Source organism: Microcaecilia unicolor, chromosome 5, assembly GCF_901765095.1.
Source record: "Microcaecilia unicolor chromosome 5, aMicUni1.1, whole genome shotgun sequence".
Classification (NCBI taxonomy): Eukaryota; Metazoa; Chordata; class Amphibia; order Gymnophiona; family Siphonopidae; genus Microcaecilia; species Microcaecilia unicolor.
The window spans coordinates 191,520,690-191,544,017 of NC_044035.1; the positions used below are offsets into that span (position 1 = coordinate 191,520,690).

At 41.9% G+C, this 23,328-nt stretch overlaps 1 protein-coding gene across 2 annotated transcripts in view; it reads left to right on the forward strand.

The window, feature by feature from the left end:
• The first annotated feature begins 2,673 nt into the window (after nt 1-2,673).
• CD200 (CD200 molecule) overlaps nt 2,674-23,328 on the forward strand; it is a 376,933-nt gene continuing 356,278 nt past the window's right edge. For both annotated transcript variants that reach the window (XM_030203676.1, XM_030203677.1), the window contains exon 1: nt 2,674-2,850. In XM_030203676.1, coding sequence (XP_030059536.1) covers nt 2,833-2,850 — 18 coding nt within the window. In that variant the 5' untranslated portion in view covers nt 2,674-2,832. The remainder of the gene's footprint in view (nt 2,851-23,328) is intronic.

A 23,328-nucleotide genomic window follows, 5' to 3' on the forward strand; every position in this document is an offset into this window, starting at 1 on the left:
CACAGATAATAATGTTAGAATAACTCTCTTTCTACTATATAAAGAATGAAAACTTGACTGAAAAGGGTCCAACAAATTAAAATGGTCTAAAAAAAATCTTGCAATTGAGAAGTTACTAATGCTTCCACCTCCTTTGTTAGTGTGGGGATATTTGCAAGGCTTAGTACCCGTGGTGTAGCCAGCCCCCCCCCCCAATTTGGACTCAGACCCCCTCCAAAACTGTGGCAGCCAATACATGACTGGTGGGGATGCTCAAGCAATGCCAGCTAAAGAGTTTCGCTGTCAGAGCCTAACCACGATGCCTGAGCAACAGCAAGTCAGCAGGGTGCTCTATCCACCAATGCCAGTACTTCTGCACATGCTCAGTTGTGAACTGAGCATACACAGAAGTGCTGGCATTGGAGGCTGGAGCAACCTGCCTGCCTATTACCAAGTTCAAGCTGTAAGGTTTTTAGTTTAGGCTCATTAGAGGAACTGTGATTCTTTGGTTAAAACACAAAAGTATATTCAAAGTCCAATTCAAAGTCCAAATATAAAAGGTACGTCAGTTCAAGTAGTGCAACCTCACCCCCTACAGAAGCACAGATAATAATGTTAGAATAACTCTCTTTCTACTATATAAAGAATGAAAACTTGACTGAAAAGGGTCCAACAAATTAAAATGGTCTAAAAAAAATCTTGCAATTGAGAAGTTACTAATGCTTCCACCTCCTTTGTTAGTGTGGGGATATTTGCAAGGCTTAGTACCCGTGGTGTAGCCAGCCCCCCCCCCAATTTGGACTCAGACCCCCTCCAAAACTGTGGCAGCCAATACATGACTGGTGGGGATGCTCAAGCAATGCCAGCTAAAGAGTTTCGCTGTCAGAGCCTAACCACGATGCCTGAGCAACAGCAAGTCAGCAGGGTGCTCTATCCACCAATGCCAGCACTTCTGCACATGCTCAGTTGTGAACTGAGCATACACAGAAGTGCTGGCATTGGAGGCTGGAGCAACCTGCCTGCTTCCCCGCTTCTTAGACAGCACAGGCAGGGCTCCAATAGAGGTCAACAGAAACCAGTGGTTTTGGTTCCAGCTTAAACTGAAACCGTGGTCAAAATTTCAGCCAAAAACGAAGCTGAAATTGAAAATGACTTGCCTTCCTTACCTGCCCGCCCCCCTCCTGGTACAAAACACACACTGCTGAGCCCCCACCCAACAGAAAACAGGTCATGCTGCCCCGCCCCCCCTCCCGGCAGAGACCTGGCCCCCTGGGCTACTTGACCACCCTGTTCAGCCCTACCTTAACAAACCCTTGTGGTCTAGTGGTCTCTTCAGGGGCAGGAACAGAGCTTATTCATTCCTGCCTGCTGCCACCGCTGAATCAAAATGACTGCCAAGACTGCTGTGGGATGCTGGATACCAATCTCAAAATGGCTTCCAGGACTTTCCACAGCAGTCTTGGCAGCCATTTTGATTCTGCTGCGGCACCAGGTAGGAATGAGTGGGCTCTGTTCCTGCCCCGAAGAGGCCACTAGACCACCAGGGTTTGTTAAGGTAGGCCCAGGGAGCCAGGTCTCTTCTGGGGGGGGGGGGGGGGGCGTGTGACCTATTTTCTGTGGGGGCGGGGGCGGGGGGGGGGGGGGGAAGAGTTTCATTTTCTGCTGAAAATGCAGTGGCATTTTTGCCATAAACCTGAACCAACATTTTGGGTCAGTAGCGAATCTTAAAACTGAAATTCGGTCATCCTCTAGGCTCCAGCAGTGAAACTTCAGCTACTGGGGCTTGAGCATCCCCACCAGCAAAGGTATGATTTGGGAGGGGGGCAAGGCAACAGCAGCAGCAGAAGCTGCAGCAATGGTGGCAGTGAGGGTAGCGGGACTGGGGGTAGTCCACCCCTGCCCCCCCCCAAAAATCAACTTCTGGCTACACTCCTGCTTAGCACATGCTAAATGCTAAGAAGCTCATTGGTATAAAATGGGTATCTTAGTATTTAGTGTGTGCTAAGCTTTAGTAAAAGGGCCCCAAACTTGGGAGCATAAATCCTTTGACTATGGGACCCAAGACTCTTAAGTGTTAAATAATACAATCGGAGATCAAGAAAATGTGGCAGAAAGATACAGAAATAGAACTTACTATGTTCTGTTTGCTGCAGGACCCAGAGGGAATATAATGGAACCTGTGATAGACAAAACACATTTATTATATTGGGTGCCATGAGCTTAATTATAAAGAGCTTACAAGCACACCTTGCTATGTTGTCTGGATGTATTATTACACACTATGAACTCCAGATGGAAGCTGTCTTTTAATAGAATGCAAGTATTAGGACCAGCACCAACAGTTAATCTGAGAGACTGAAACTGACTGAGATCATAGTATAGCCTGGCGTTATTATTAGACTGATTTTCTAGAATCACCACTTCTGACTTACATCACACGAGAAGTCTGGAGATACTGCAGAATTTTCCCATTTCACAAGGATAGTAATACAATAGCCAGGCAAGATACTGGCGGCGGGGGAGTGATCTACAGGTCCTTGCACAGATATCCCGGGAGGGAAGGGGGAGGGCGTGGGGTGGAAGGAAGCCTTGTTCAGATTCAAGGGAGGGAGACAGGGAGAGTCTCTCCTGGTGCAGGAAGTTGGGGGCAGGCTGTGCCAAGCAATCTCAAGCATCTCAGTTCCGGACCATGGATTGCTTTGTAGGCAACACAAACCAAATGCTACTCCTTCCCACATTAGATACCTCGGACTGTTGCAGAGGATAGGAAGGCACAGAAAGGGGACTACTTGTCACTGGAGCAAGGACCCAAACCGGAGAGCCACAGCCCCGGGGGAACAGCACGCAGTAAAGATGAGCAGACAGAGACAGGTACAGATAAGACGGCTAAATCTGCATGTTCTCTTAGAGGATCAGTTTAGGGTAAAATCAGACCTCCCCTAGCTGAAGGATTCTGTGCTTTCTGCCTCACCCTGGGGTGTACCGTTGCCCCAGCCGCTTTCTAAAAACCAGTTCCCTCTCCCATACTGTGACAGCAACAGGAGGCGGCAGCGCTCGCACTACAGAGGCTCAGTCAGTAGTCAGCCTAGCATTCTAATCCTCCTTCCTTGTTTTCACTCTCAGCTTCCCATGCTATCAGTTTTTTCTCTCCTTTCTTCCCCAATATTCCCTGTATCACTTCCCATTTTAGTTTCCCCTCCCCCCTTTTTTTAAATCTTGTATCTCTTTTTCTGCGCCGAAGTCATTAGTATTATTTTAAGAATGAAACGATGCATGCCTTGATATATTAGTCTTTGAGCCAGATTTAAGTTTGGGGTAAATGAAAAAAAGAGCAAATAAATTTGCCAGGTGGTTTAGTTCCACAGTTTTTGGATGCTTCAAGAGGGGCAGTCTTAGGGGATCTTTTACAAAGGCACAGTAGTGTTTTTAGCACAGGTTAAATGCTAGAAATGTCCATTTGGGCATCTCTAGCGTTTAGCGCACACCACTTATTTTTAGCACATGCTAAAAACGCTAGCACGCCTTTGTAAAAGACCCACTAGTCTGTAATGTATCACCAGCTTCCTTTTTCACTTTTGTACATCTTTTACCCGAAAATTCAATTTCCCATCAGTTCAGTAATCATCAGCGTGCGTACAATGATTACTGCCCAGTTAGCGCTGCACACCGGAAAAGTTTTCAGCGCATAGCAGATGCGCATAAAAAAAATGAAATTACCGATTTCGAGATCCAAGATGGCGATTAGCATGGATGTGTGTTAGCAGCTCCGACCCTGTTATAGTTGGTTGCTAAGTGGAAGTTTTCTCTAATCCACAATGGTGAAGAGAAAATGGAAACCAAGTGTGCCTACCTCCACAGGCCGGGTTAATCCCCCTTCTTTGAGGCAAAAAACTTTAGAAGAGTCAGGACTACTACTACTACTACTACTTGACATTTCTAAAGCGCTACTAGGGTTACGCAGCGCTGTACAATTTAACATAGAAGGACAGTCCCTGCTCAAAGGAGCTTACAATCTAAAGGACAAATGTACAGTCAGTCAAATAGGGGCAGTCTAGATTTCCTGAAAGGTATAAAGGTTAGGTGACGAAAGCAACATTGAAGAGGTGGGCTTTGAGCAAGGATTTGAAGATGGGTAGGGAGGGGGCTTGGCGTAAGGGCTCAGGAAGTTTATTCCAAGCATAGGGTGAGGTGAGGCAGAATGAGCCGAGCCTGGAGTTGGCGGTGGTGGAGAAGGGTTCTGAGAGGAGGGATTTGTCCTGTGAGCGGAGGTTACGGGCGGGAACTTAAGGGGAAATGAGGATAGAGAGGTAATGAGGGGCTGCAGACTGAGTGCATTTGTAGGTAAGAAGGAGAAGTTTGAACTGTATGCAGCATCTGATTGGAAGCCAGTGAAGTGACCTGAGAAGAGGGGTGATATGAGTATATCGGTTCAGGCGGAATATAAGACGTGCAGCAGAGTTCTGCCGGGACAGCAAGCTGGCGCTTCAAGCGATCCACCGGTGTCATCGGACCTAAGCGCAGAGGGAGTAACGTTGAGTTCCCCCTCGTTGACAACGCCTCCGAGGCCCGGGGGAGAGTTGATGGCTACGTCAGAGCAACAAGCTGTGAAACCTGGAAGAGGTGCCCCAGCGGTTGTATGTGGAGACCCCATGACCACGTCCTCGCCAGTGGGAACAACGAACCAGGCAGGTTTGGCGGTACAAACGCCCCTGTCTGAGGCTAAGCTGACTGAGCCCGTGAAGCTAGGAGCGATAGCAAAACCGCAATTTGTCACAATGGACTTGTTATGGGAAGCCATTCAAGGATTAAACACCACCCTACAACAGATTGCCGGTTCGATACGTGGAGAAGTAGCAGAATTATCTCAAGCTCAAAACTTACTGACTGGTAAGGTGGAGGAGCAGAAAACTAAAGTGGAAACCTTTGAAGATGAGGTAAATTCTGTTAAATCATCTGTAGTGGTAATTATAAAGGATAAAGACTTACAGAGACGGAAAATTGATTATTTGGAGAATCAGATAAGAAGAAACAATTTACGTTTTTTGAATTTTCCTAAGAGTCCTCTTATCCCAGCTAAAGATGTGTTAAAAAAATATTTTGTGGAAGTGTTGGCTCTTCCCTCTGAAAGTTTTCCTCCAATAACAAGATTACAATACATCTCTGGAGCTGGAATACGAAGAGTACCTCAAACTACTCAATCTGATTTAAATTTAACGCAGTTTCTTGAAAGTTCTCTAGAAGTCATCTCAGAGAGGACAACACTATTGATTACTTTTGCTCTGGAACCGGACCGTAATAATATATTTAGACTCTACTTTCGCCACATTCAAACCCCATTCCTGGAATCAAAAATACAAATTTTTCCTGATCTCTCAAGAGATACACAAAAGAGAAGGAAAGAATTTATGCTTTTAAAAGCAAAAGTTCTCCAGCTAGGAGGGACTTTTCTACTTAAATTTCCATGCAAATGTTATATTTCCTTACAATCTACTAATTATATTTTTTTTGACCCAGGGAAGCTTTTGGAATTTATTTCAACTAATGAGGTTGTGTGAATATCCTTTAGAGACGCTTACTCGGCTGCGCTAGCTTTAATTCCTTCCATGCTTAGAATAATTGTATAATTACCTCTTATAATTTATTACAATATTTTGTAATTTTCCTTGTTCTTGGATCACTAATTGTGAACTAAATTTAATTTAGATAATTGCCTAAATATGATATAACTTACTGATTGTGATTTTTTTTATTTTCCATATTTTTGATTTATGTTTATTGCATAAATGTAAAGTTGAAAAATTCATAAATAAAATTTTTAAAAAAAAAATGAAATTACCGCCCAGGCCATGTGGTAGCTGGGCGGTAGTTCAAATTGACACACATAGGATGCGCGGTTTGAAATACATGAATTAGTTCCTTTCAAATTTAGGGCCTTGTTTACTACGGTGCGTTAGTGTTTTTAACGCACCTACACTTAGCGTATGTGCTAACCATGTAGGCACCTATAGGGATATTGTAGGCACATACATGGTTAATATGCGTTAAAACATTAACGCGCCTATAATGCTGCTTAGTAAACAGGGCCCTAAAAGTAGCAGAATCTTAAATTAGATGAAAACTAGCATGGAAAAATATCATGGAAATTATTGGGCCTGGAAATGGAATCAAAACATGGAATTATGAACTGTAATGTGTGAGATGACACTTGGCATTTTTACCTTCAGCTGGATGGCATATGTTGATGGAAATGACTGTCTTATTATTATTATTATTACACTGTTACTACAGTGTAAGCTGCCTGTTCCAGCTACATATGCTGTACACTTCGGAGAGTCTCATCATAAAGTGGCTAATATGATTGCTTTTTTTTTTTTAAAACCAGCATTTCTCAACCTTTTCAAGCCTAAGGCACACCTGGATTAAAATGTTTTGTTGTACAGTAGCCTCTGCAGAGCAGATAATGTAGACATAGAGTGGACTCACATTGACAAAAAAGGACTAGAGAAACACTGAAAACTCCAGGGATCTGGAGGATCCAGTTTTCATCCAGTCCTCAGTTTCTGTTCCATATTCTAAAATAAAAGGAGAAAGTTGGTGAGCAACATATGAACTCATCTTAATGGACCAACTTGTTCTACATCAGGGAGAGCAAACTGTGCCTGCTAGCCAGACCTGGCCCTGCCCTGCAGCTTTAGTTTTGAATGCACTGCAGCCTGCCAGCAACTGTCCGTCCTTTGGCTCTGCTGACATCATCACCCGGGGCCCTAAATGCCCACTAATATTAGTATGCCATAAAAGGCGGACAATCAAGAATCAGACTGATGATATCTGCAGAGCCACTGGAATGCTAATGCCTTATGCTGACTCACTGTGGTGGAGAGAAGCAACTGTAACAGTGGGGGGCCATCACTAAGGACCATGATAGAGCTACCTGTAAATAATTGGCAATACAAAATGGAGTCAAGCAGAAAGAAAATGGTTGCTTGCTGGACAAGCAGCAGTTGAAATATAATTGACCTTGTACAGAATGTGCACAGGTCTGCAGAATGAACATGTGAGCATGATTGAAATAACAGAGAACAACGATTGGCAAAAGAACTGAAACTTGTGGCTATAACTTTTGTAGATAAGAAAAAAGGGAGTGAAAGGAAGACGCCAGATGGCCTGTATGAGAATCATGATTCACATGAAAAGAATAGAGCAGTGTGTGATGAAAAGAAAAAAACTGTATATAAACTGAAGGTGAAATGTAGTAACAAGCAATTATAACTGCAGCTTTGTAACTGATGAGATTGTTCTTGTATTGCTTCCTGGGCAACCTAATGTTGCACAGCTCTGTCATGGCATTGGCAGTTGAATAAAAACCTTTTTCTTGGTACCATTTGTTTCTATATATTTTTTTATATACTATGAACTGAATAAACTGAGTTTTGGATTTAGTACAACTGTGGATTTTGTACAATTGGCGACCTGCACGAAGGGACTCCAATCCTTGGAGCTGTTGATTGAGTCCAGGAGCATCGGTCTTACGATACTGATCAGCTCGTAAGAAGTGCCCCTGCAATCTTCTGATCTCGTGCAAGGAGCCAGCGTGGTTGATTGATCAACGGTGCATCGGTCTTACGATACTGGCCAGCTCGTGAGAGGTGCCCTGCAATCTTCTGATCTCGTGGCAGAGTTTATCTTGTTATTTGGATCCTGTGAGTATAACTTTGACGTCATTCTTTCTTCTGTATTATATTTCCTTACGCTGCTTGCCATTTTTCTTTTTTATTTTTTCTTGCACTTTTTGTTCTTTGCTATTATTTGCAATACTATTGTACTATATGTAAAATGGCTAATATTAATATTGATATTGAGGTTCTTGTCTCTTCTACAGCAGACGGTGCAAGCTTTGTATATGCAGCACCAGGATTTCGTTGCTGGGGATAATGTTGTTTATCTTTCTTGAATCTGGTTGTTAAAAAGGGTATGACAATTCATGCTTTTCTTTAAGTCTTATGGGTATAGTATTACGGAGGTTAAATACAAAGCCTCCCTTCAGGAATGTAGCCTTGATTTTCCTCCAGCTGTTTTTGTCACGCTATGTTAACTTTCAACTTTGTGATTTACTGAAAGGTGCATGACGGCATTTTCTGAGGTTTAAAATAAATAAATAAATAGGAATTATTTAGCTAAGTTTTTGGATTATGGAGTTATTACAAATTTTATATACCTTGTATACCAGGATTTTGTGCTATCCCAGTGCCCTTCTAGGCAACTGCCTGGGTTGCCTCACTTTGTTTCTCTTTTATTACATTAGATTTAACATTTGTATTCTTATAGCTCCATGCTGCACTTGGGTTCAAAGCACGGTGCATCTGTTGTAATTTACTGTGAGATTTATGGTATCGTGTTCATTTACTGACTATAGTCCCTAAAGAATGTAAAGAAAACCACAGAAGGTATCCCACACCCCAAAAGTTAAAACATTGGATTTTAAAACTCAGATTTGTAGCTTATGTCAAAGTTACCGAGACAGCTTGTTGCAGCTTGTTTCCTCCCCGCTTCTGCACAGATACATTAAACAAACCCTGCATTCGGAAAAAAAAAAAAAAAAAAGGGGTCCAGTTTGTGCTTTTCTTCAGGGACATATCAGCTGCCTGTAGCCATGATTCATTTGCCTTTTATGCAAACCTTATGAGTCTCGTAGGCAGTGCAAATCACAGCTGCTTAATTGTATTGCACTAAATTTGTTTTCCTCCACTGCAGGGGAGGGATACAAATTCCTAAGTTATTCATGAGATTTGCAGACTATTTCTTGCCTATTCTCTGTACCTACCTCAGTAGGATTTGTACAATAAATGTCTAGTGAAATATCCCACGTGTATGTTCTGTACGGTAATTGAGATTTCAGAGAGATAAGTTTTAGGTTTCATGTGGATTTTCTTGTTTCAGTGTTCAGTTGTTTACTTATGATGTCACTCTTCTTTCTTTTATTGATGACTTGTTCCCTCTGCTGATCTTTGTGTGTATTACATGCACAAGTTGCTTTGGGAAAGAGAAAAGAAAAAAAGAGACAGTTGCCCAAAGGAGCTTGCGGTCTAAACCAGGGCAGACAGACAAGACTCACAATTACAGACTTTTGTTTTAATAATGTGATTTATGCAAGGAACCGTTTGTCTACTAAACTACTTAATGTGTTTAACTCATCATGCTTGTGATACATATATATCTGTGTTACTTTACCTTGGGCAATTGGGACTCCAGAGATATTGCCCCCTCCAGGGTAAAGGAATTTAGCTGAATGTTCAGATTAAGAAATTGTTAATGTACCTTGAATGAGAATGCTTTGTGCTGCTATAGAACATTTCTAGGCACCTGCCTACGTGCTGACATCATCCTTGTTCTAACTTTTCTCCATAAATCATATGTCTCATGATTTTAGCTGGACGCTTAAACCTGGTTGTCCAGAGAGGTGAGGTGTACCATGATAAAGATAAATGTAAGTTTTAAATCATAGGGAATTACATTGTGAAGAAGATGGAAGCAAGTTCCCATTCATTGAAAGGTTACTGAGATGTTTGAAGCTTGTAAAAGATATACTGCCAATGTGCAAGTTGTGTGAATAGTGTGTGAACCACATGGCAGGAGTACATGATTATGTGCTACGAAAGTACACTTGTAAGTTAGATAGAAGGGTTGTGGAAGTGGATATATGTGGAAGTGTTTCAACAGGACTATACTGTTTGGGGATAGGCCAGAATAGGAATTCATTTTATTCTGTATTACCTATCAAAAGAAGCATGAAATTTGAGTATAGAATTAAGCTAATGGCATTTTGTTAAGGGTTTGACCAGATATTGAGTGAATTATTATCATTTATGCCCTGAGGCCTACATAGAGGCCCTGTTCTGATTAATTGATTTATTGTTTGGAGTCCTCTTTCTTGTTTTTCAGGTTCATCAAATTGTCCTCTCACCTTAGTTGGCAGGCAGGAAAGATATGTATTTCTACTTCTGAATTGATAAATAATTTTTATAATTGGCATGTGACATTACATTTACCAGCGTCTGACATGAGTAAAGCTATGGAAGTCTCATTTTGGCATCCTAATATGCTTTCTTATGCCATGAGAATTGTATTAAACTGTTTAGTTTGTTCCAAAAATATAGTACATCGAGGTCCAGTTATTTCTCCTGGATCCATTCCAATTCCAACGGGACCCGGAGTAGAGTGGCATTTGGACTTTACAGATATGGTAATACCAGTAAAAGGTAAAAGGTATCTTTTAGTGTGGGTCGACGCATTTACAAAATGGGTGGAAGCGTTTCCGTGTTCAAAGGAAACTGCTCAGGTGGTAATAGACACCTTTTTGAAATATATATTACCAGCCCATGGATGTCCACAAAAATTGGTAACGGACAATGGAAGTCATTTTGTAAACTCACTGGTCAAAGATATGACTGATTTATGTGGAATACTGCATAGACGGGTGGCAGTCTATCGCCCTACTTCTAATGGCCTAGTGGAACGCTATAATGGCCTATTAAAAACAAGACTTAGAGTCTTACTAGCCTCATTAAATCGGGGCTCAGAAAAGAAATATACCTGGTTGGACTTATTGCCCATGGCTGTGCTACAGTTAAGGTGTCATCCAAGTACAAAATTGCAGATCTCACCTTTTCAACTTCATACAGGACGAGACCCTAGAGGGGTACCTGTAAAAGAAATTGATACCGGCTTTGACGGTATAACTAATTATTGGAAACAAATAAATCCAATAATAAATTTGACTAGAGATATGGCAATTTGTAAATCGAAGGAAGCTCCTAATCTGACTTTTTCTTCATCTTTTTCAGTGGGTCAAAAGGTCCTTCGAAAGAACTTCACACATAAGACCTGGAAGGACCCAATTTACGTGGGACCATTTGAAATAAAAGAGCTAACTCACACAGCAGCAAGATTGTCAGACCACATCACTTGGGTACATTTATCTGATATACGTAAGGCTCATGATCTAGGACTACCTGAGGAAATAGAAACCACTATTGCACCTCCAGAGAGAAGAGAACATTGATTAATAACATTACCAGTGAAAAAGGATTATGAAGGCTTTTGTAATCTGTTTGCTGGTAGGACTTACTTATGGACTCAATACATATGTTGAGAGAATTCAACATGCCTCAAAGACTCTTAATCTGACTAACTGTATTGTTTGCACTCCACTTGTCACTTCCGTACTTACCATTCCAGCACACATTCACCCTTACTCTATGATTAAGTTACAAGGTATTCATAACTGTTTCAGTAATGGTACCTGCTATTTGGGTCGGGGACATGAGCATAGACAATATTGGACCAATGTTACTGCTCAACGCCTGCCTTCTTTGTTTGCTCATACTATACCTGCACTAAACTATTGGTGTCTGATAAACTCTAGTTCACTTCAGGGTAAGATACCTAATGTTTTATGTAATTATACTTATGACATACAATCCCGAAATTGGACTGTGTTACAGGGATCTTATGTTATAAATCAGACTGCAACATCTATAGCTTGTGCTAACAAAATGTTCTGTAACCGGACACTGACAACCTCTTATGTGACTTCTACTAACCTTACTCTTACAAATTTGACTTTCTTCTTTTCATTATGTCAATTTAATGCCTCTTCTATACAAGCCATTACTGCTGTACCTACTGCGTGTTCTTCACTTAAGGCACTAAACAATCCTATTTTTCCTTTTTCTCAAACTTATGCTTTATATCATAACCTAATTTCTCTACAGTCTTTACGGTTGGGAGATTATCTGTTATGTGATAATATCCTGTACACCTATCTTCCATCATGTTATAAGTTCTGCACTCTTGTTCAACTAAATTTATTTGATTTGATCATTCCATTAGATGGCACATCACATGGTTCTAATAGTCAGAAACGAAGTAAAAGACATGTTTCTAGTACCTCCTTTAGTGCTTTAACAGGAGATGATCAAGCTTTACAATTAGCATTAGATTATATTAACAGTACCTATCCCATGACTAAGAAACGTCTAGATGCCTTGTCAGCCACTGGATGGCTTCCATTTGCAGGATCTGCCATTGCAGCTGAAATGGGTATGTCAATCAGACGCTTACAATCACTATTACATGTTGTAACACATGAACTAGATATAGCTATAACAGCACTTCAAGAGGAAATTGATGATACAGCGAGATATGCAATGCACACCCGCATAGCGGTTGATTTCATGTTGGCCCAATCTGGAGGAGTGTGCGGCATAGTGAATGATACCTCCTGTTGTTCAGTTATTAGAAATAAATCAATAATTGTAAGAAATGCAATGAAGCGTATTGTTGACTTGGTAAAATTATCAAGTCAAGATTATGAAGGTATATTGGATACCTCATGGTGGGACTCAGTAAAAGGATGGTTTGGAGGACTGGGCCCATGGTTAAAAGGTCTTGTAACATTTGCAATTGTTTTTATAATAGTTTTATTGCTACTGGCTTGTCTGATTCCTTGCTGTATGAAAATATGTGGAAATATGCTGACAAAAGTAACAGCCACAACTATGATCTCTCAAAAACAAAATGTAAACATAACCCAGATCAATCAGGAATTGATTGAGAAAAAAGAAATACACAATGTGTATGCTAAAGCATCTGTAATGAAAAGATAGCACTTGATAGAAACTGTTTCCTAGTGACGACGGCCTTGTGAAAAAGAGTAATGTGACATTCTACATCTTAAACAAGCTCAAACATGCTAGTGAAACTATTAGTGCATACTAATGTGAACACTGTTTGTCATCAGTGTTCAAGGGGGGTATGTAAATAATTGGCAATACAAAATGGAGTCAAGCAGAAAGAAAATGGTTGCTTGCTGGACAAGCAGCAGTTGAAATATAATTGACCTTGTACAGAATGTGCACAGGTCTGCAGAATGAACATGTGAGCATGATTGAAATAACAGAGAACAACGATTGGCAAAAGAACTGAAACTTGTGGCTATAACTTTTGTAGATAAGAAAAAAGGGAGTGAAAGGAAGACGCCAGATGGCCTGTATGAGAATCATGATTCACATGAAAAGAATAGAGCAGTGTGTGATGAAAAGAAAAAAACTGTATATAAACTGAAGGTGAAATGTAGTAACAAGCAATTATAACTGCAGCTTTGTAACTGATGAGATTGTTCTTGTATTGCTTCCTGGGCAACCTAATGTTGCACAGCTCTGTCATGGCATTGGCAGTTGAATAAAAACCTTTTTCTTGGTACCATTTGTTTCTATATATTTTTTTATATACTATGAACTGAATAAACTGAGTTTTGGATTTAGTACAACTGTGGATTTTGTACATACCGTGGCATTGCCATGTGCCAAATCGGGACTACTGCAGAAGCCTGGTAGTAGTTCCCACCCCCACAATGCGCCATTTCCATTGCAACAAAAAATATATATTTTTTGTAGCGCCGGGGTGGTGCTGCCTGGTTACTGCCAAGTTAGTGTGGGAACCCTTACCATCACCTAAATAGGTGGTAGAAAGGGCTCTCCCTGGAAATGGCTGTGTGCCAATCCCTGTGATTAGTGTAAGGCCTTTTTTTTTTGGCTGAAAACAACCTTTTACGCGCTGTGGTAAAACGGGGCTCGGCAAGTGGCAAATCCACGTGCTGATGACATTGCAGGCCCTCTTTTACCGCAGCTTGGTAAAAGGGGCCCTAAATGAAGCTTATTTATTTATTTATTTATTTATTTATTTATTTATTGCATTTGTATCCCACATTTTCCCACCTTTTTGCGGGTTCAGTGTGGCTTACAATATATTATGAATCATGGAAATACAATTTGTTACAAATCGGTTATGGATTACATTGTGATGAATTATGTGAGACAAAGTCAAAGTATCGATAAGGAATATAATAATGGAAAAGAGCACTGAAACGTTGGAAGAAAGTTACGGAAACAAAAAGGGGCAATATATAGTAACAGGAAAACATTTGGTATACATTTTCTGTGAGTAAAGGTATGAGTGTGGTGAGATTACGGGGGATGAGAATTCAGAAGTGGCTGTATTGATGCATTACTGAACAGTGAGTGTGGGCTTTATGTGTTTTGGTTCTTTCCGTAAATTTTCTCAAAAAGATGGGTCTTCAGTAGTTTGCGGAAGGTGGTTTGCTCGTAGATCGTTTTCAGGTTGCGCGGCAGTGTATTCCAGAACTGCGTGCTCATGTAAGAGAAGGTTGACGCGTGCAGCGCCTTGTATTTCAAGCCCTTGCAATCCCTATGTTGAAATTAATAAAATGCTAATATCCTTGATTGCTTAAAGCAGAAACAAAAGTCACATTTATAATTTCCATTCACATATTAGCCAAAAGCTTACAGCTTAATGCAAGAGAAAATCAACATATGAGTTCATCTAATAAACAAAATCAAGTTTTCAAGTTTTTTAATTAACTTTCTACCCCGTCAATCTACATTGTGTCTAGGCGGTTTACAGGCTAAAAAGGGGGGAAAAGGAAATAACATGTAGTAAAGACAACATTGAACAGACTGGTACAAAAAAGGAAACGGAAAACTACAATAAAAGATAGGAAAGAGAAGTAAGAGGGGTGACACAAGAGGGAGGGCAGACTACCAACAACCCAAACAGTTCCGATTAGTCTCCAAATGCTTCCAGGAAAAGATATGTCTTTAAGTTAGTTTTAAACCTAGTTAATGTAGGGAGGGTTTTAGGTTTAGCCTTAAATTTATTTACACATCTATAACACAGGCTAATATTTCAATACTAACCATCTATTATAGTGCATAGTGGAGTATATGTGTCCATCAGTTGAATCTTTTTTTCTGTTTTCCAGAAGGCTTCACAATTGGGATATTTTAGCATCTTTGCCTGCATGCCAATACTTGTGTGCTCAAAATCTGTCCATCGTGCTTTTCGAAGATCTTCAAATGTAGTTCCAGTCTGTGTTTAATGTACCACGTTTTAAGTTTTACAACCTAAATCATATGGAATTAGTTTCAAGTACTCCTAATCAAATCAGGAATGTTACTGGCAAGCAAAGATTTCTCCTCAAAAATCTTGACTCTTTGATATGGAGGGACATTGTACAAAATAGTGAACTGGCACACACTGCATTAAAGAGGTTATTTTTTTTTTAACAGCCTTTACAAGTTTGCCAATTCCGGGTGCATAAAAACTATTTTTTTTTAGCGCCAGGGGTTTACCCAGCAGTAACTGAGCAGCTCCCCACACTGCCTGGTTACTGCTGGGTTAGTGCTGGAGCCCTGGGAAATGGCCATGTGGCAAGTGGTTCACTTACTGCATGGCCATTTCCTTTTTTTTATTTTTTTTAAAGCCTTTTACTCACTGCAGTAAAAGGGGGCCTCAGTGCGAGGCAAATCCATGCACCAACTCTATCACAGGGCCCCTTTTACCGCAGCTTTGTAAAAGGGGCCCTTTGATTGGTCTCAAAGGCCAATATCTATCCCCTTACTTGACTAATCAGGTAAATCTGTTTCAAGCCAGATATGTGAAGAAACCCATTGCTCAAATATTGTAAAAATTTAATAATAGATCTTAAACAATATCATCAGCATAGCTGTAATAATGAATGCCTAAATTGGATACAGCTTTTCCCAGTAAATTGGAGACAATGAGGAACCTTGAGGGACACCATAGTCCATCAACCAAGAATCAAATATACCCCCTTCATTTTAACTCTATAAACTCTGTCAGACAAGAAGTCTCTAAACTAGGGGTCCTCTAATCCAGTCCTAAAGGTCCACAACCCAGTCTGGTTTTCAGAATTTCCACAATGAGTATATATGAGATCTATTTGCATTTACTGCTTCCATTGCATGCAAATAGATCTCATACATATTCATTGTCACAATATAACAAATACCTACAATATAATTAAAATAATTATAAGAACATACTTTATTAAAAACCATTAAAACCATGAAAATAGGAGATCACGTGACGCCATGCGGGAGAGCGGCAGCATCTGAACGTCGCTCCGGCTCCTGACCTCTCCCCCTCTCGAATCAAAAAGGAACCTGGTCCCGCTGTAACCCTTCTTTGAGAAGGGGAAACGGAGCTGAGTATAAGCGCAATCGTAACGAGCAGATAGCGGGGGGAGATGGCGTCTAAAACGGCGCAGAGAGACAAGCTGGCAGAAGGTGACGGAATCCAAGATGGCCACTTCACCTGGCGATACGGGCCTGACCGTTGCCTTGTCTTGGGTCTCTGAAATAACAGCAGAGATTACCGTGGTGCTGGAAGACCTACTAGAATGGCGTCTCACACCAATAGACACGAAGTTGGAGAAACTGCAGTCTAGAATGGACGACCTTACCCGCGAGTGCGTAGCCTTTCAGACCAGAACTAGCGAAGTGGAAGACCGGGTGACGGAGGTGGAGGGGACACAGCAAGCACTATTACGGACAGTAGAGACATTGGAACAGAAAATTGAAGATCTAGAGAACCGGTCCCGTAGAAATAACCTCTGGTTAGTGGGCCTCCCTGAACAGATGGGGGGCAGGGACTTAACATCGACTTTGGAGTGCTGGCTGATGGAGCAAGTAAGATTCCCGCCGGATTTAGGACCTCTGAGAATGATTCGCGACCGCGGGTGGTCATCATGAAAGTGCTTAACTTTGCGCACAAACATTGGATTTTACAAGCAGCACGAGGAGACAAAACCCTGACCTTTGACAACAAAAGAATAATATGCTTTCAAGATTATTCGGTGGGGGTGGCCGGGAAAAGAAAAGCCTTCTCATCAGTATGCACTAAGTTATTCACACTGAAGAAACGCTTTACTTTGTTGTATCCTGCCACTTTGAAGATCACGCATAAAGGGTCAACTCACACTTTTGAAAAAGTGGAGGAAGCGAAAGAGTTTGTGGACCAAATAGAGAAGGAGATGATGGGTAGCCCGAGCAGAGAATCACCGGATTGAGAAGAGGATAGCTGCCTCCGATAAGACGAGGCGGAGATCGACTAGACATTTTGATAGCCTGGTTTGAGCAGACACGGCACCCCCAGTATTGAAACGACTTATATGGACATTTGCAGATGTTGTTTAAGTTTTCAGGTTTGAGAGAATGTTACTGTTGTGAGTGGGGAATGTGATTTTGAAAAATGGGGACTATGATTTTTTTTTTTTTTGAAAAGAGGAGGAAGCTTAATGTGAAGTGTCTGAGGGAGATGAGGGCATGTTAAGAGCCCGGTTGCGCAGATGTGCGCCTGTTAATGGTATTACTTTACTTCTCCCCCCTGCTACTAAAATTAAAGCAGAAATATATGCTAAGTGAGGTGGGAGGCCTTGAGAATGGAGGAGATATATAATACTGGACGAGGGGGAGAGGGCGGGGGGCGTTTATACGTGATAGTTCCCATAGAGGGAACGCCTGTAGAAGGGAGGGGAGGGGTTGGGGGGGAAGGGGAGGGGAGAAGGAGTAAGGGGAGGAGGGAGGAGGGAGGGGGGAGGGAGGGAGGGGGGAGGCTGTGGGGAAGGGGACAGGAGCCAATGCTGTTTATGGGGATAAGGAGGGAGATGAAGGGGGTTCGGAGTCAAGCACAAGGGAAGGTAGGATTCACACTGATATGGAAGGTGGGTGTCAGGCACGGTTTGTCCCGGGAGGGTAGTGGCTGGGATGCCTCCCGGGTAGATTTAAAGGCTTGGAAATTTGAGATAAAGATCACCAACCCCCCACGTTTCCATGGTTAAATTGGTCACATGGAATGTTAGTGGAATCAATTCTCCTATTAAACGAACTAAAATACTACAACAACTGCAGAGACATAGAATTGATGTAGCACTGCTACAGGAGACACACCTTAGCCATGAGGAACATGCAAAGCTATGTACTTGGTGGGTACAAGACTGTTATGCCGCAGACGCGCAAAAGAAAAAAGGAGGAGTGGCGATCCTAGTGCGTAAAGGGGTGACGACAGTGGCTAGACCCCTTATTATAGACGCGTATTTGTTATTGTAGAGCTTGAACTAGATGGGCATAAGATAGTGATATGTAATATATATGCGCCTAACCAATATGATAAAAAGTTTTATGACTCAGTAATAAGTTACCTATTAGGATATGCTGGGGAATCTATAATAGTAGGGGGAGACTTCAATACTGTATGGGATGTGACTATAGATAGTTCCCAAGGGCAGCGGAGGGATACAGTAGCATCTGGCCATGGACTGAAAAGATTGGGGACCATGGTAGACTTGATAGACATCTGGCAGACGCTACACCCTACTGAGAGGGATTACACGCACCACTCCCGAGCTCACGCATCACAAGCTAGAATAGATTACTTGTTCATTACACGGGATCTGTTTGGACAGGTGGCCACAACAACTATAGGGCCATACACGATTTCAGACCACACCTGGGTATTTATGGAGTGGGACCTGCCCAATTCAACCACTACACATAAAACTTGGCAATTTCCCTTGGAGCTATACACAGATGGTCGGCTGGGGGAAAGACTACAGAAAAGTTGGGAGGAATATAAGTCATTTAATCAGGAACATGAGGAGGACCCTTTATTGTTTTGGGATGCAGCTAAAGCAGTCCTCTGAGGTGAAATAATTAGCTATTCCCATCATGTGCAGAAGGCTCGAACAAAAGAAATATTAAGACTGAGTTCTCAGATTTGTAAGACACGCCAATTATATGGGAAGACCCAATTAGCCGCCCACCGTGCTCGGTTATTGGAATTGCAAGTTACCCTCAATGAGCTGCTACATCACTGTGCGGCTAAGTCGCAAACTTACTATAGATATAAACTACATAAATATGGTAACAAGTCGGGCCGAATGATGGCCCGCTTAGCTCGGCCTAGGGCACACAAAGGGAGGATCTTGCAATTAAAAGATAGACAGGGGCAAGTGGTTCGAGCAAATGAGCAGATAGGAGAAATCTTTGCTAGTTATTACGAACATTTATATGCAGCTCCCATAGACCAAGGATTCCTGGGATCCCTATACCTGGATACTTTGCAATTGCCATGCCTAACCCAGAGGGATAGAGATAAGCTGAATATACCAATCCAGGAAGAAGAAGTGGCTTTGGGCATAATGAGAGGGAATCTACTTAAGGCCCCCGGTCCTGATGGGCTGCGTATGGAATTTTATAAACTTCTACGGGAGAAAATTACACCTACCCTTACTAGATACTTTAATAAAATGGTTGATACAGAATATATGCCGAAGAATCTTACTACAGCGCAAATAATAGTACTACCAAAACCGGGTAGAGACCCACTAACCCCTGAGTCTTACAGGCCAATTTCATTATTAAATGTGGAGTTGAAACTACTGTCAAAAATCATGGCCAACCGCCTAGCGATAGTGCTGCCAAAAATAATTCATGAGGTGCAGGTGGGTTTTGTCAAAGAAAGGGCGATAGCTAAGAACTTAAGAAGAATCCTGGATGCCTTAGAAATGCGCAGAAGGAACAATATCCCAGCACTACTTATCAGCTTTGACGCAGAAAAAGCATTTGATAGGGTGCACTGGGAGTTCCTCTTCACTACAATGGAGCGATACGGGATCACAGGATGATTCACGGCGGCGGTTAGAGCCTTATATTATGACCCACAGGCCACAATACAAGTTAACAGCTTAGAGACAAGGTCCTTCCCGATAAGGAGAGGCATAAGGCAGGGGTGCCCACTCTCCCCATTGTTATTTGTGCTCACCCTAGATCCCTTGATTCGCACCATCATAGAAACTCCCCTGATAAAGGGAATGCAAATAGGCAAACATACATTAAAGATAGCGGCATTCGCGGACGATCTTTTAGTAATGATTACTGAGCCGCAAGAATCTTTCACTAACTTAATGAAGGCGTTCGAGGAATATGGTGACTATGAGGCGTATTTTCAAAGCACTTAGCCTTACAAAGTTCCATAGGTTACCATGGAACTTTGTAAGGCTAAGTGCTTTGAAAATGAGCCCCTATGCGGGCTTTAAATTGAATCTACTTAAATCGGAGGCCTTAGCCTCCTCTGAAGAAGTGGTACAGGGATGGGGTCAGGAATTTCCTCTAAGTTGGGCGACGGGCTCCTTTAAATATTTAGGGATTAGAATGGCTATGGATACTACGGAATTATACAATCTTAATATTAATGCTCTTCTAGCAGATACGAAGAAAAATCTAGATAACTGGGCAGGGCTACCCTTATCATTGAGAGGCAGAATTAATTTAATTCACATGATAATTTTTCCCAAATGGCTTTTTTGCCATGCAAACGTTGCCTCTCCGATTGTTGCAGAAGGATCTGAAGAGAGTAAATAGAATGTTCAGCCAATTTTGTTGGGCAAAGAAGAAACCTAGGCTGCAAATGGCTTACTTGATAGGGGGATGGCAGACCGGTGGACTGGGCCTCCCGAACCTCCGAATATACAATCAGGCTTGTTTGCTCAGGCACATAGGAGACTGGGTGGGCCACACAAGTGAGTATACCTCATTCGAGCTTGAACAAGCATATTTTTCACCTTATGACCCCTTAACACTGCTCCACCAGGAAAGGAGACATCTTCCGATGGGCCTCAAATATTGTGTGCTGCTGCAACCACTGAGGGAGACCTGGAGAGGACTAGTGGGACTGCTAGGGGGACAACCTACAGTCTCGGGATTCTTATCCATACGAGGTAACCTAAATGTTCAACCGGGACAAGAAAATTGGACATTCCTAAGATGGGAGGCGGGTGGTATTTCAAGAGTGGAACATATACTGAATGGGGATGGGCATTTGGTGGCATATGAGGCGCTTCAAAGCAAGCTAGTTACACACTGGGGAGACAGGTTTGCATACACCCAGATCAAACATTATATTTTAAGTCTGAACCAGTCAGCCCTCCAAGTAAAACTAGAAGAGAAAGTGCAAGGCCTATTTCAAAAATTAGAGGGTACGGGAGTGACAGTATCGGCCCTTCATAGAGAGTTAGTACACCTATCTGCACCCAGGAGTTTTCAGTCAATTAAACTGCAGTGGGAAAAAGAGTCGGGGGGGAAAAATTAGGAAATTGGGATGTAGCTACTACTTTGAAGAGGGTCCCAGCCCTTACAGTGGATGAGCGATTACGGGAATGCGGATATTGAGTAGCCATGAGAGCTTACTATACCAAACAACAACTTGCACATATAGACCTAAATACAACGGATAGTTGTGACAAATGTAATATGACACCACACACACTATACCATGCATTTTGGGGATGCCCAAAGGTTAGAGCCTTTTGGAGACGGATCCAGAGATACATGACCACTATACTGGGAGAGACAATAGGAGGATCTTGGGACCATTATGTTTTAGACACACCAGCGGCTTTTCGTATTAAAGATAAAGGGGCAAAGCTCTGGTGTCGTAAAATCTGCCTAGTGGCAAAGAAAACTATTTTGCAGTATTGTGTCTCACCGGACCCTCCGGCCTATTGGCAATGGAGGAATCAAATTCACTTGTTAGCAACATGGGAGGCCAGAGAAGCAAGGAGATCTCCAAAAGGGAAAAAGAATTTTATGCGAATTTGGAATTGGTACATACAGAAATTGAGCCCACGAGGCCGCAGTATGCTACTGAACCTCACTTGCTAAATATAAGATGGGACCGGGTGTAACGACCATCTACTAGAGAGAGATGGATTGGCTCCTAGAGGGTGGGGGTGGGGAGGATGAACTAAAGGGGGGAAGGGGGAAGGGAAGTGGAGGAGGGGGGAAGGGGGGAGGGGGAGAGGGGATAAAACAGTAAAAAGGTTGATGACTAAATGTAGCAAATAGTTTTCACTGTTCCTTGTTTTAATACCGAGTTTGCATATCAAGAGATGTAAAGTATTTATGTTTTTGAGATGTCATCAATAAAAATGTTGAAACATAAAACCACGAAAATATAACACAGAGCAACTACGTGGTTATTGGAGACACAACCCTCTTTTTTTTATAGCAGAACTGCAAAAGTTCACCAATTAGTCCACCAACAGTCCAAACTATAATATATGGGTCACCATACTGATGCCAAATGGCAATCAAATGCCAAAATGCTGCATATGAACCGCTGTGCTGATCCCAAATAACTGTCAGGATACCGAGGCCTCAAATTTATATCCCAATAATAGCGACTCGAAAATTCATGTAGGTCCGCTGTACCAAGAACTCCAAAAACTTGGCAAACATTCTTGTGGAGTACAGAAAATCCACATGTTTAATCAGGGTGGGAGGCAGGGCTGGTGGTTGGCAGGCGGGGATAGTGCTAGGCAGACTTATACGGTCTGTGCCAGAGCCGGTGGTGGGAGGCAGGGATAGTGCTGGGCAGACTTATACGGTCTGTGCCCTGAAGAGCACAGGTACAAATCAAAGTATGGTATACACAAAAAGTAGCACATATGAGTTATCTTGTTGGGCAGACTGGATGGACCGTGCAGGTCTTTTTCTGCCGTCATCTACTATGTTGCTATGTTACATGGTGGAAATGTCATACCAACTTCCACAGTAGACGTGATCAAATCACCCTCAATAAATAGCAAGGCTCCAGGCTCAACACGACATCATGTTTCGCTCAAGGAGTCTTCAGGACTACCTCCATTGGATGTAAATCTCTCTCATGAATATTCATTGAGGGTATCCTGAAAACCTGACTGGTTGGGGTACCTCCAGGACCAGGTTTGGGAACCACTGTTGTAGTCTGTATTTGGATTCCTGGGAAATGGTGTCAACAATATGTTGCCCCAAAATTTGGGGAATAATTCTGATAATAGTAGGTTATGCATCCAAGTTAATAACCAAACTATAAAATCTCCACCTCATCCACCTGGAGAGGGGTAAAGGAATCAACCATGGACATGACCAACTTCATGAATATCGGTCACTGTTAAGTGTTTTTGTTTACTATTTTTTTTCATAACTCATTTAAATCACTAGATTGAAGGACAACTAAACTTTCTGCACATTTTGAAAAATGAGAGGAGGGGTAAAGGAATCCCAAAATCTATCCACATAAACACTGATTTACTGCTTCATAATAATTAAATAATTGCATCTTTCAAACAGCTTTCCCCTCTCTTCTCCTCACCTGGTCACAGACAGACAGAGAATCAACACATATAAACATACCCATGCAATCACAGACACACACATACAAACAAATGTAAATATGTACAAACACATACATACATACCAGCCCACACACAAACAGAGGTACACATTTAATATGTATGTGTTCACTTTTCCAGAAGCCAAGGAAAGCATCTATTACTATCCTCAAACAATTATAGCAACAGTGTTCCATGTGCTGTAACCTGGACAAAACCTAAGTCTCACCACAGGTGACTCTGCTGGGTTCTCAGATCTC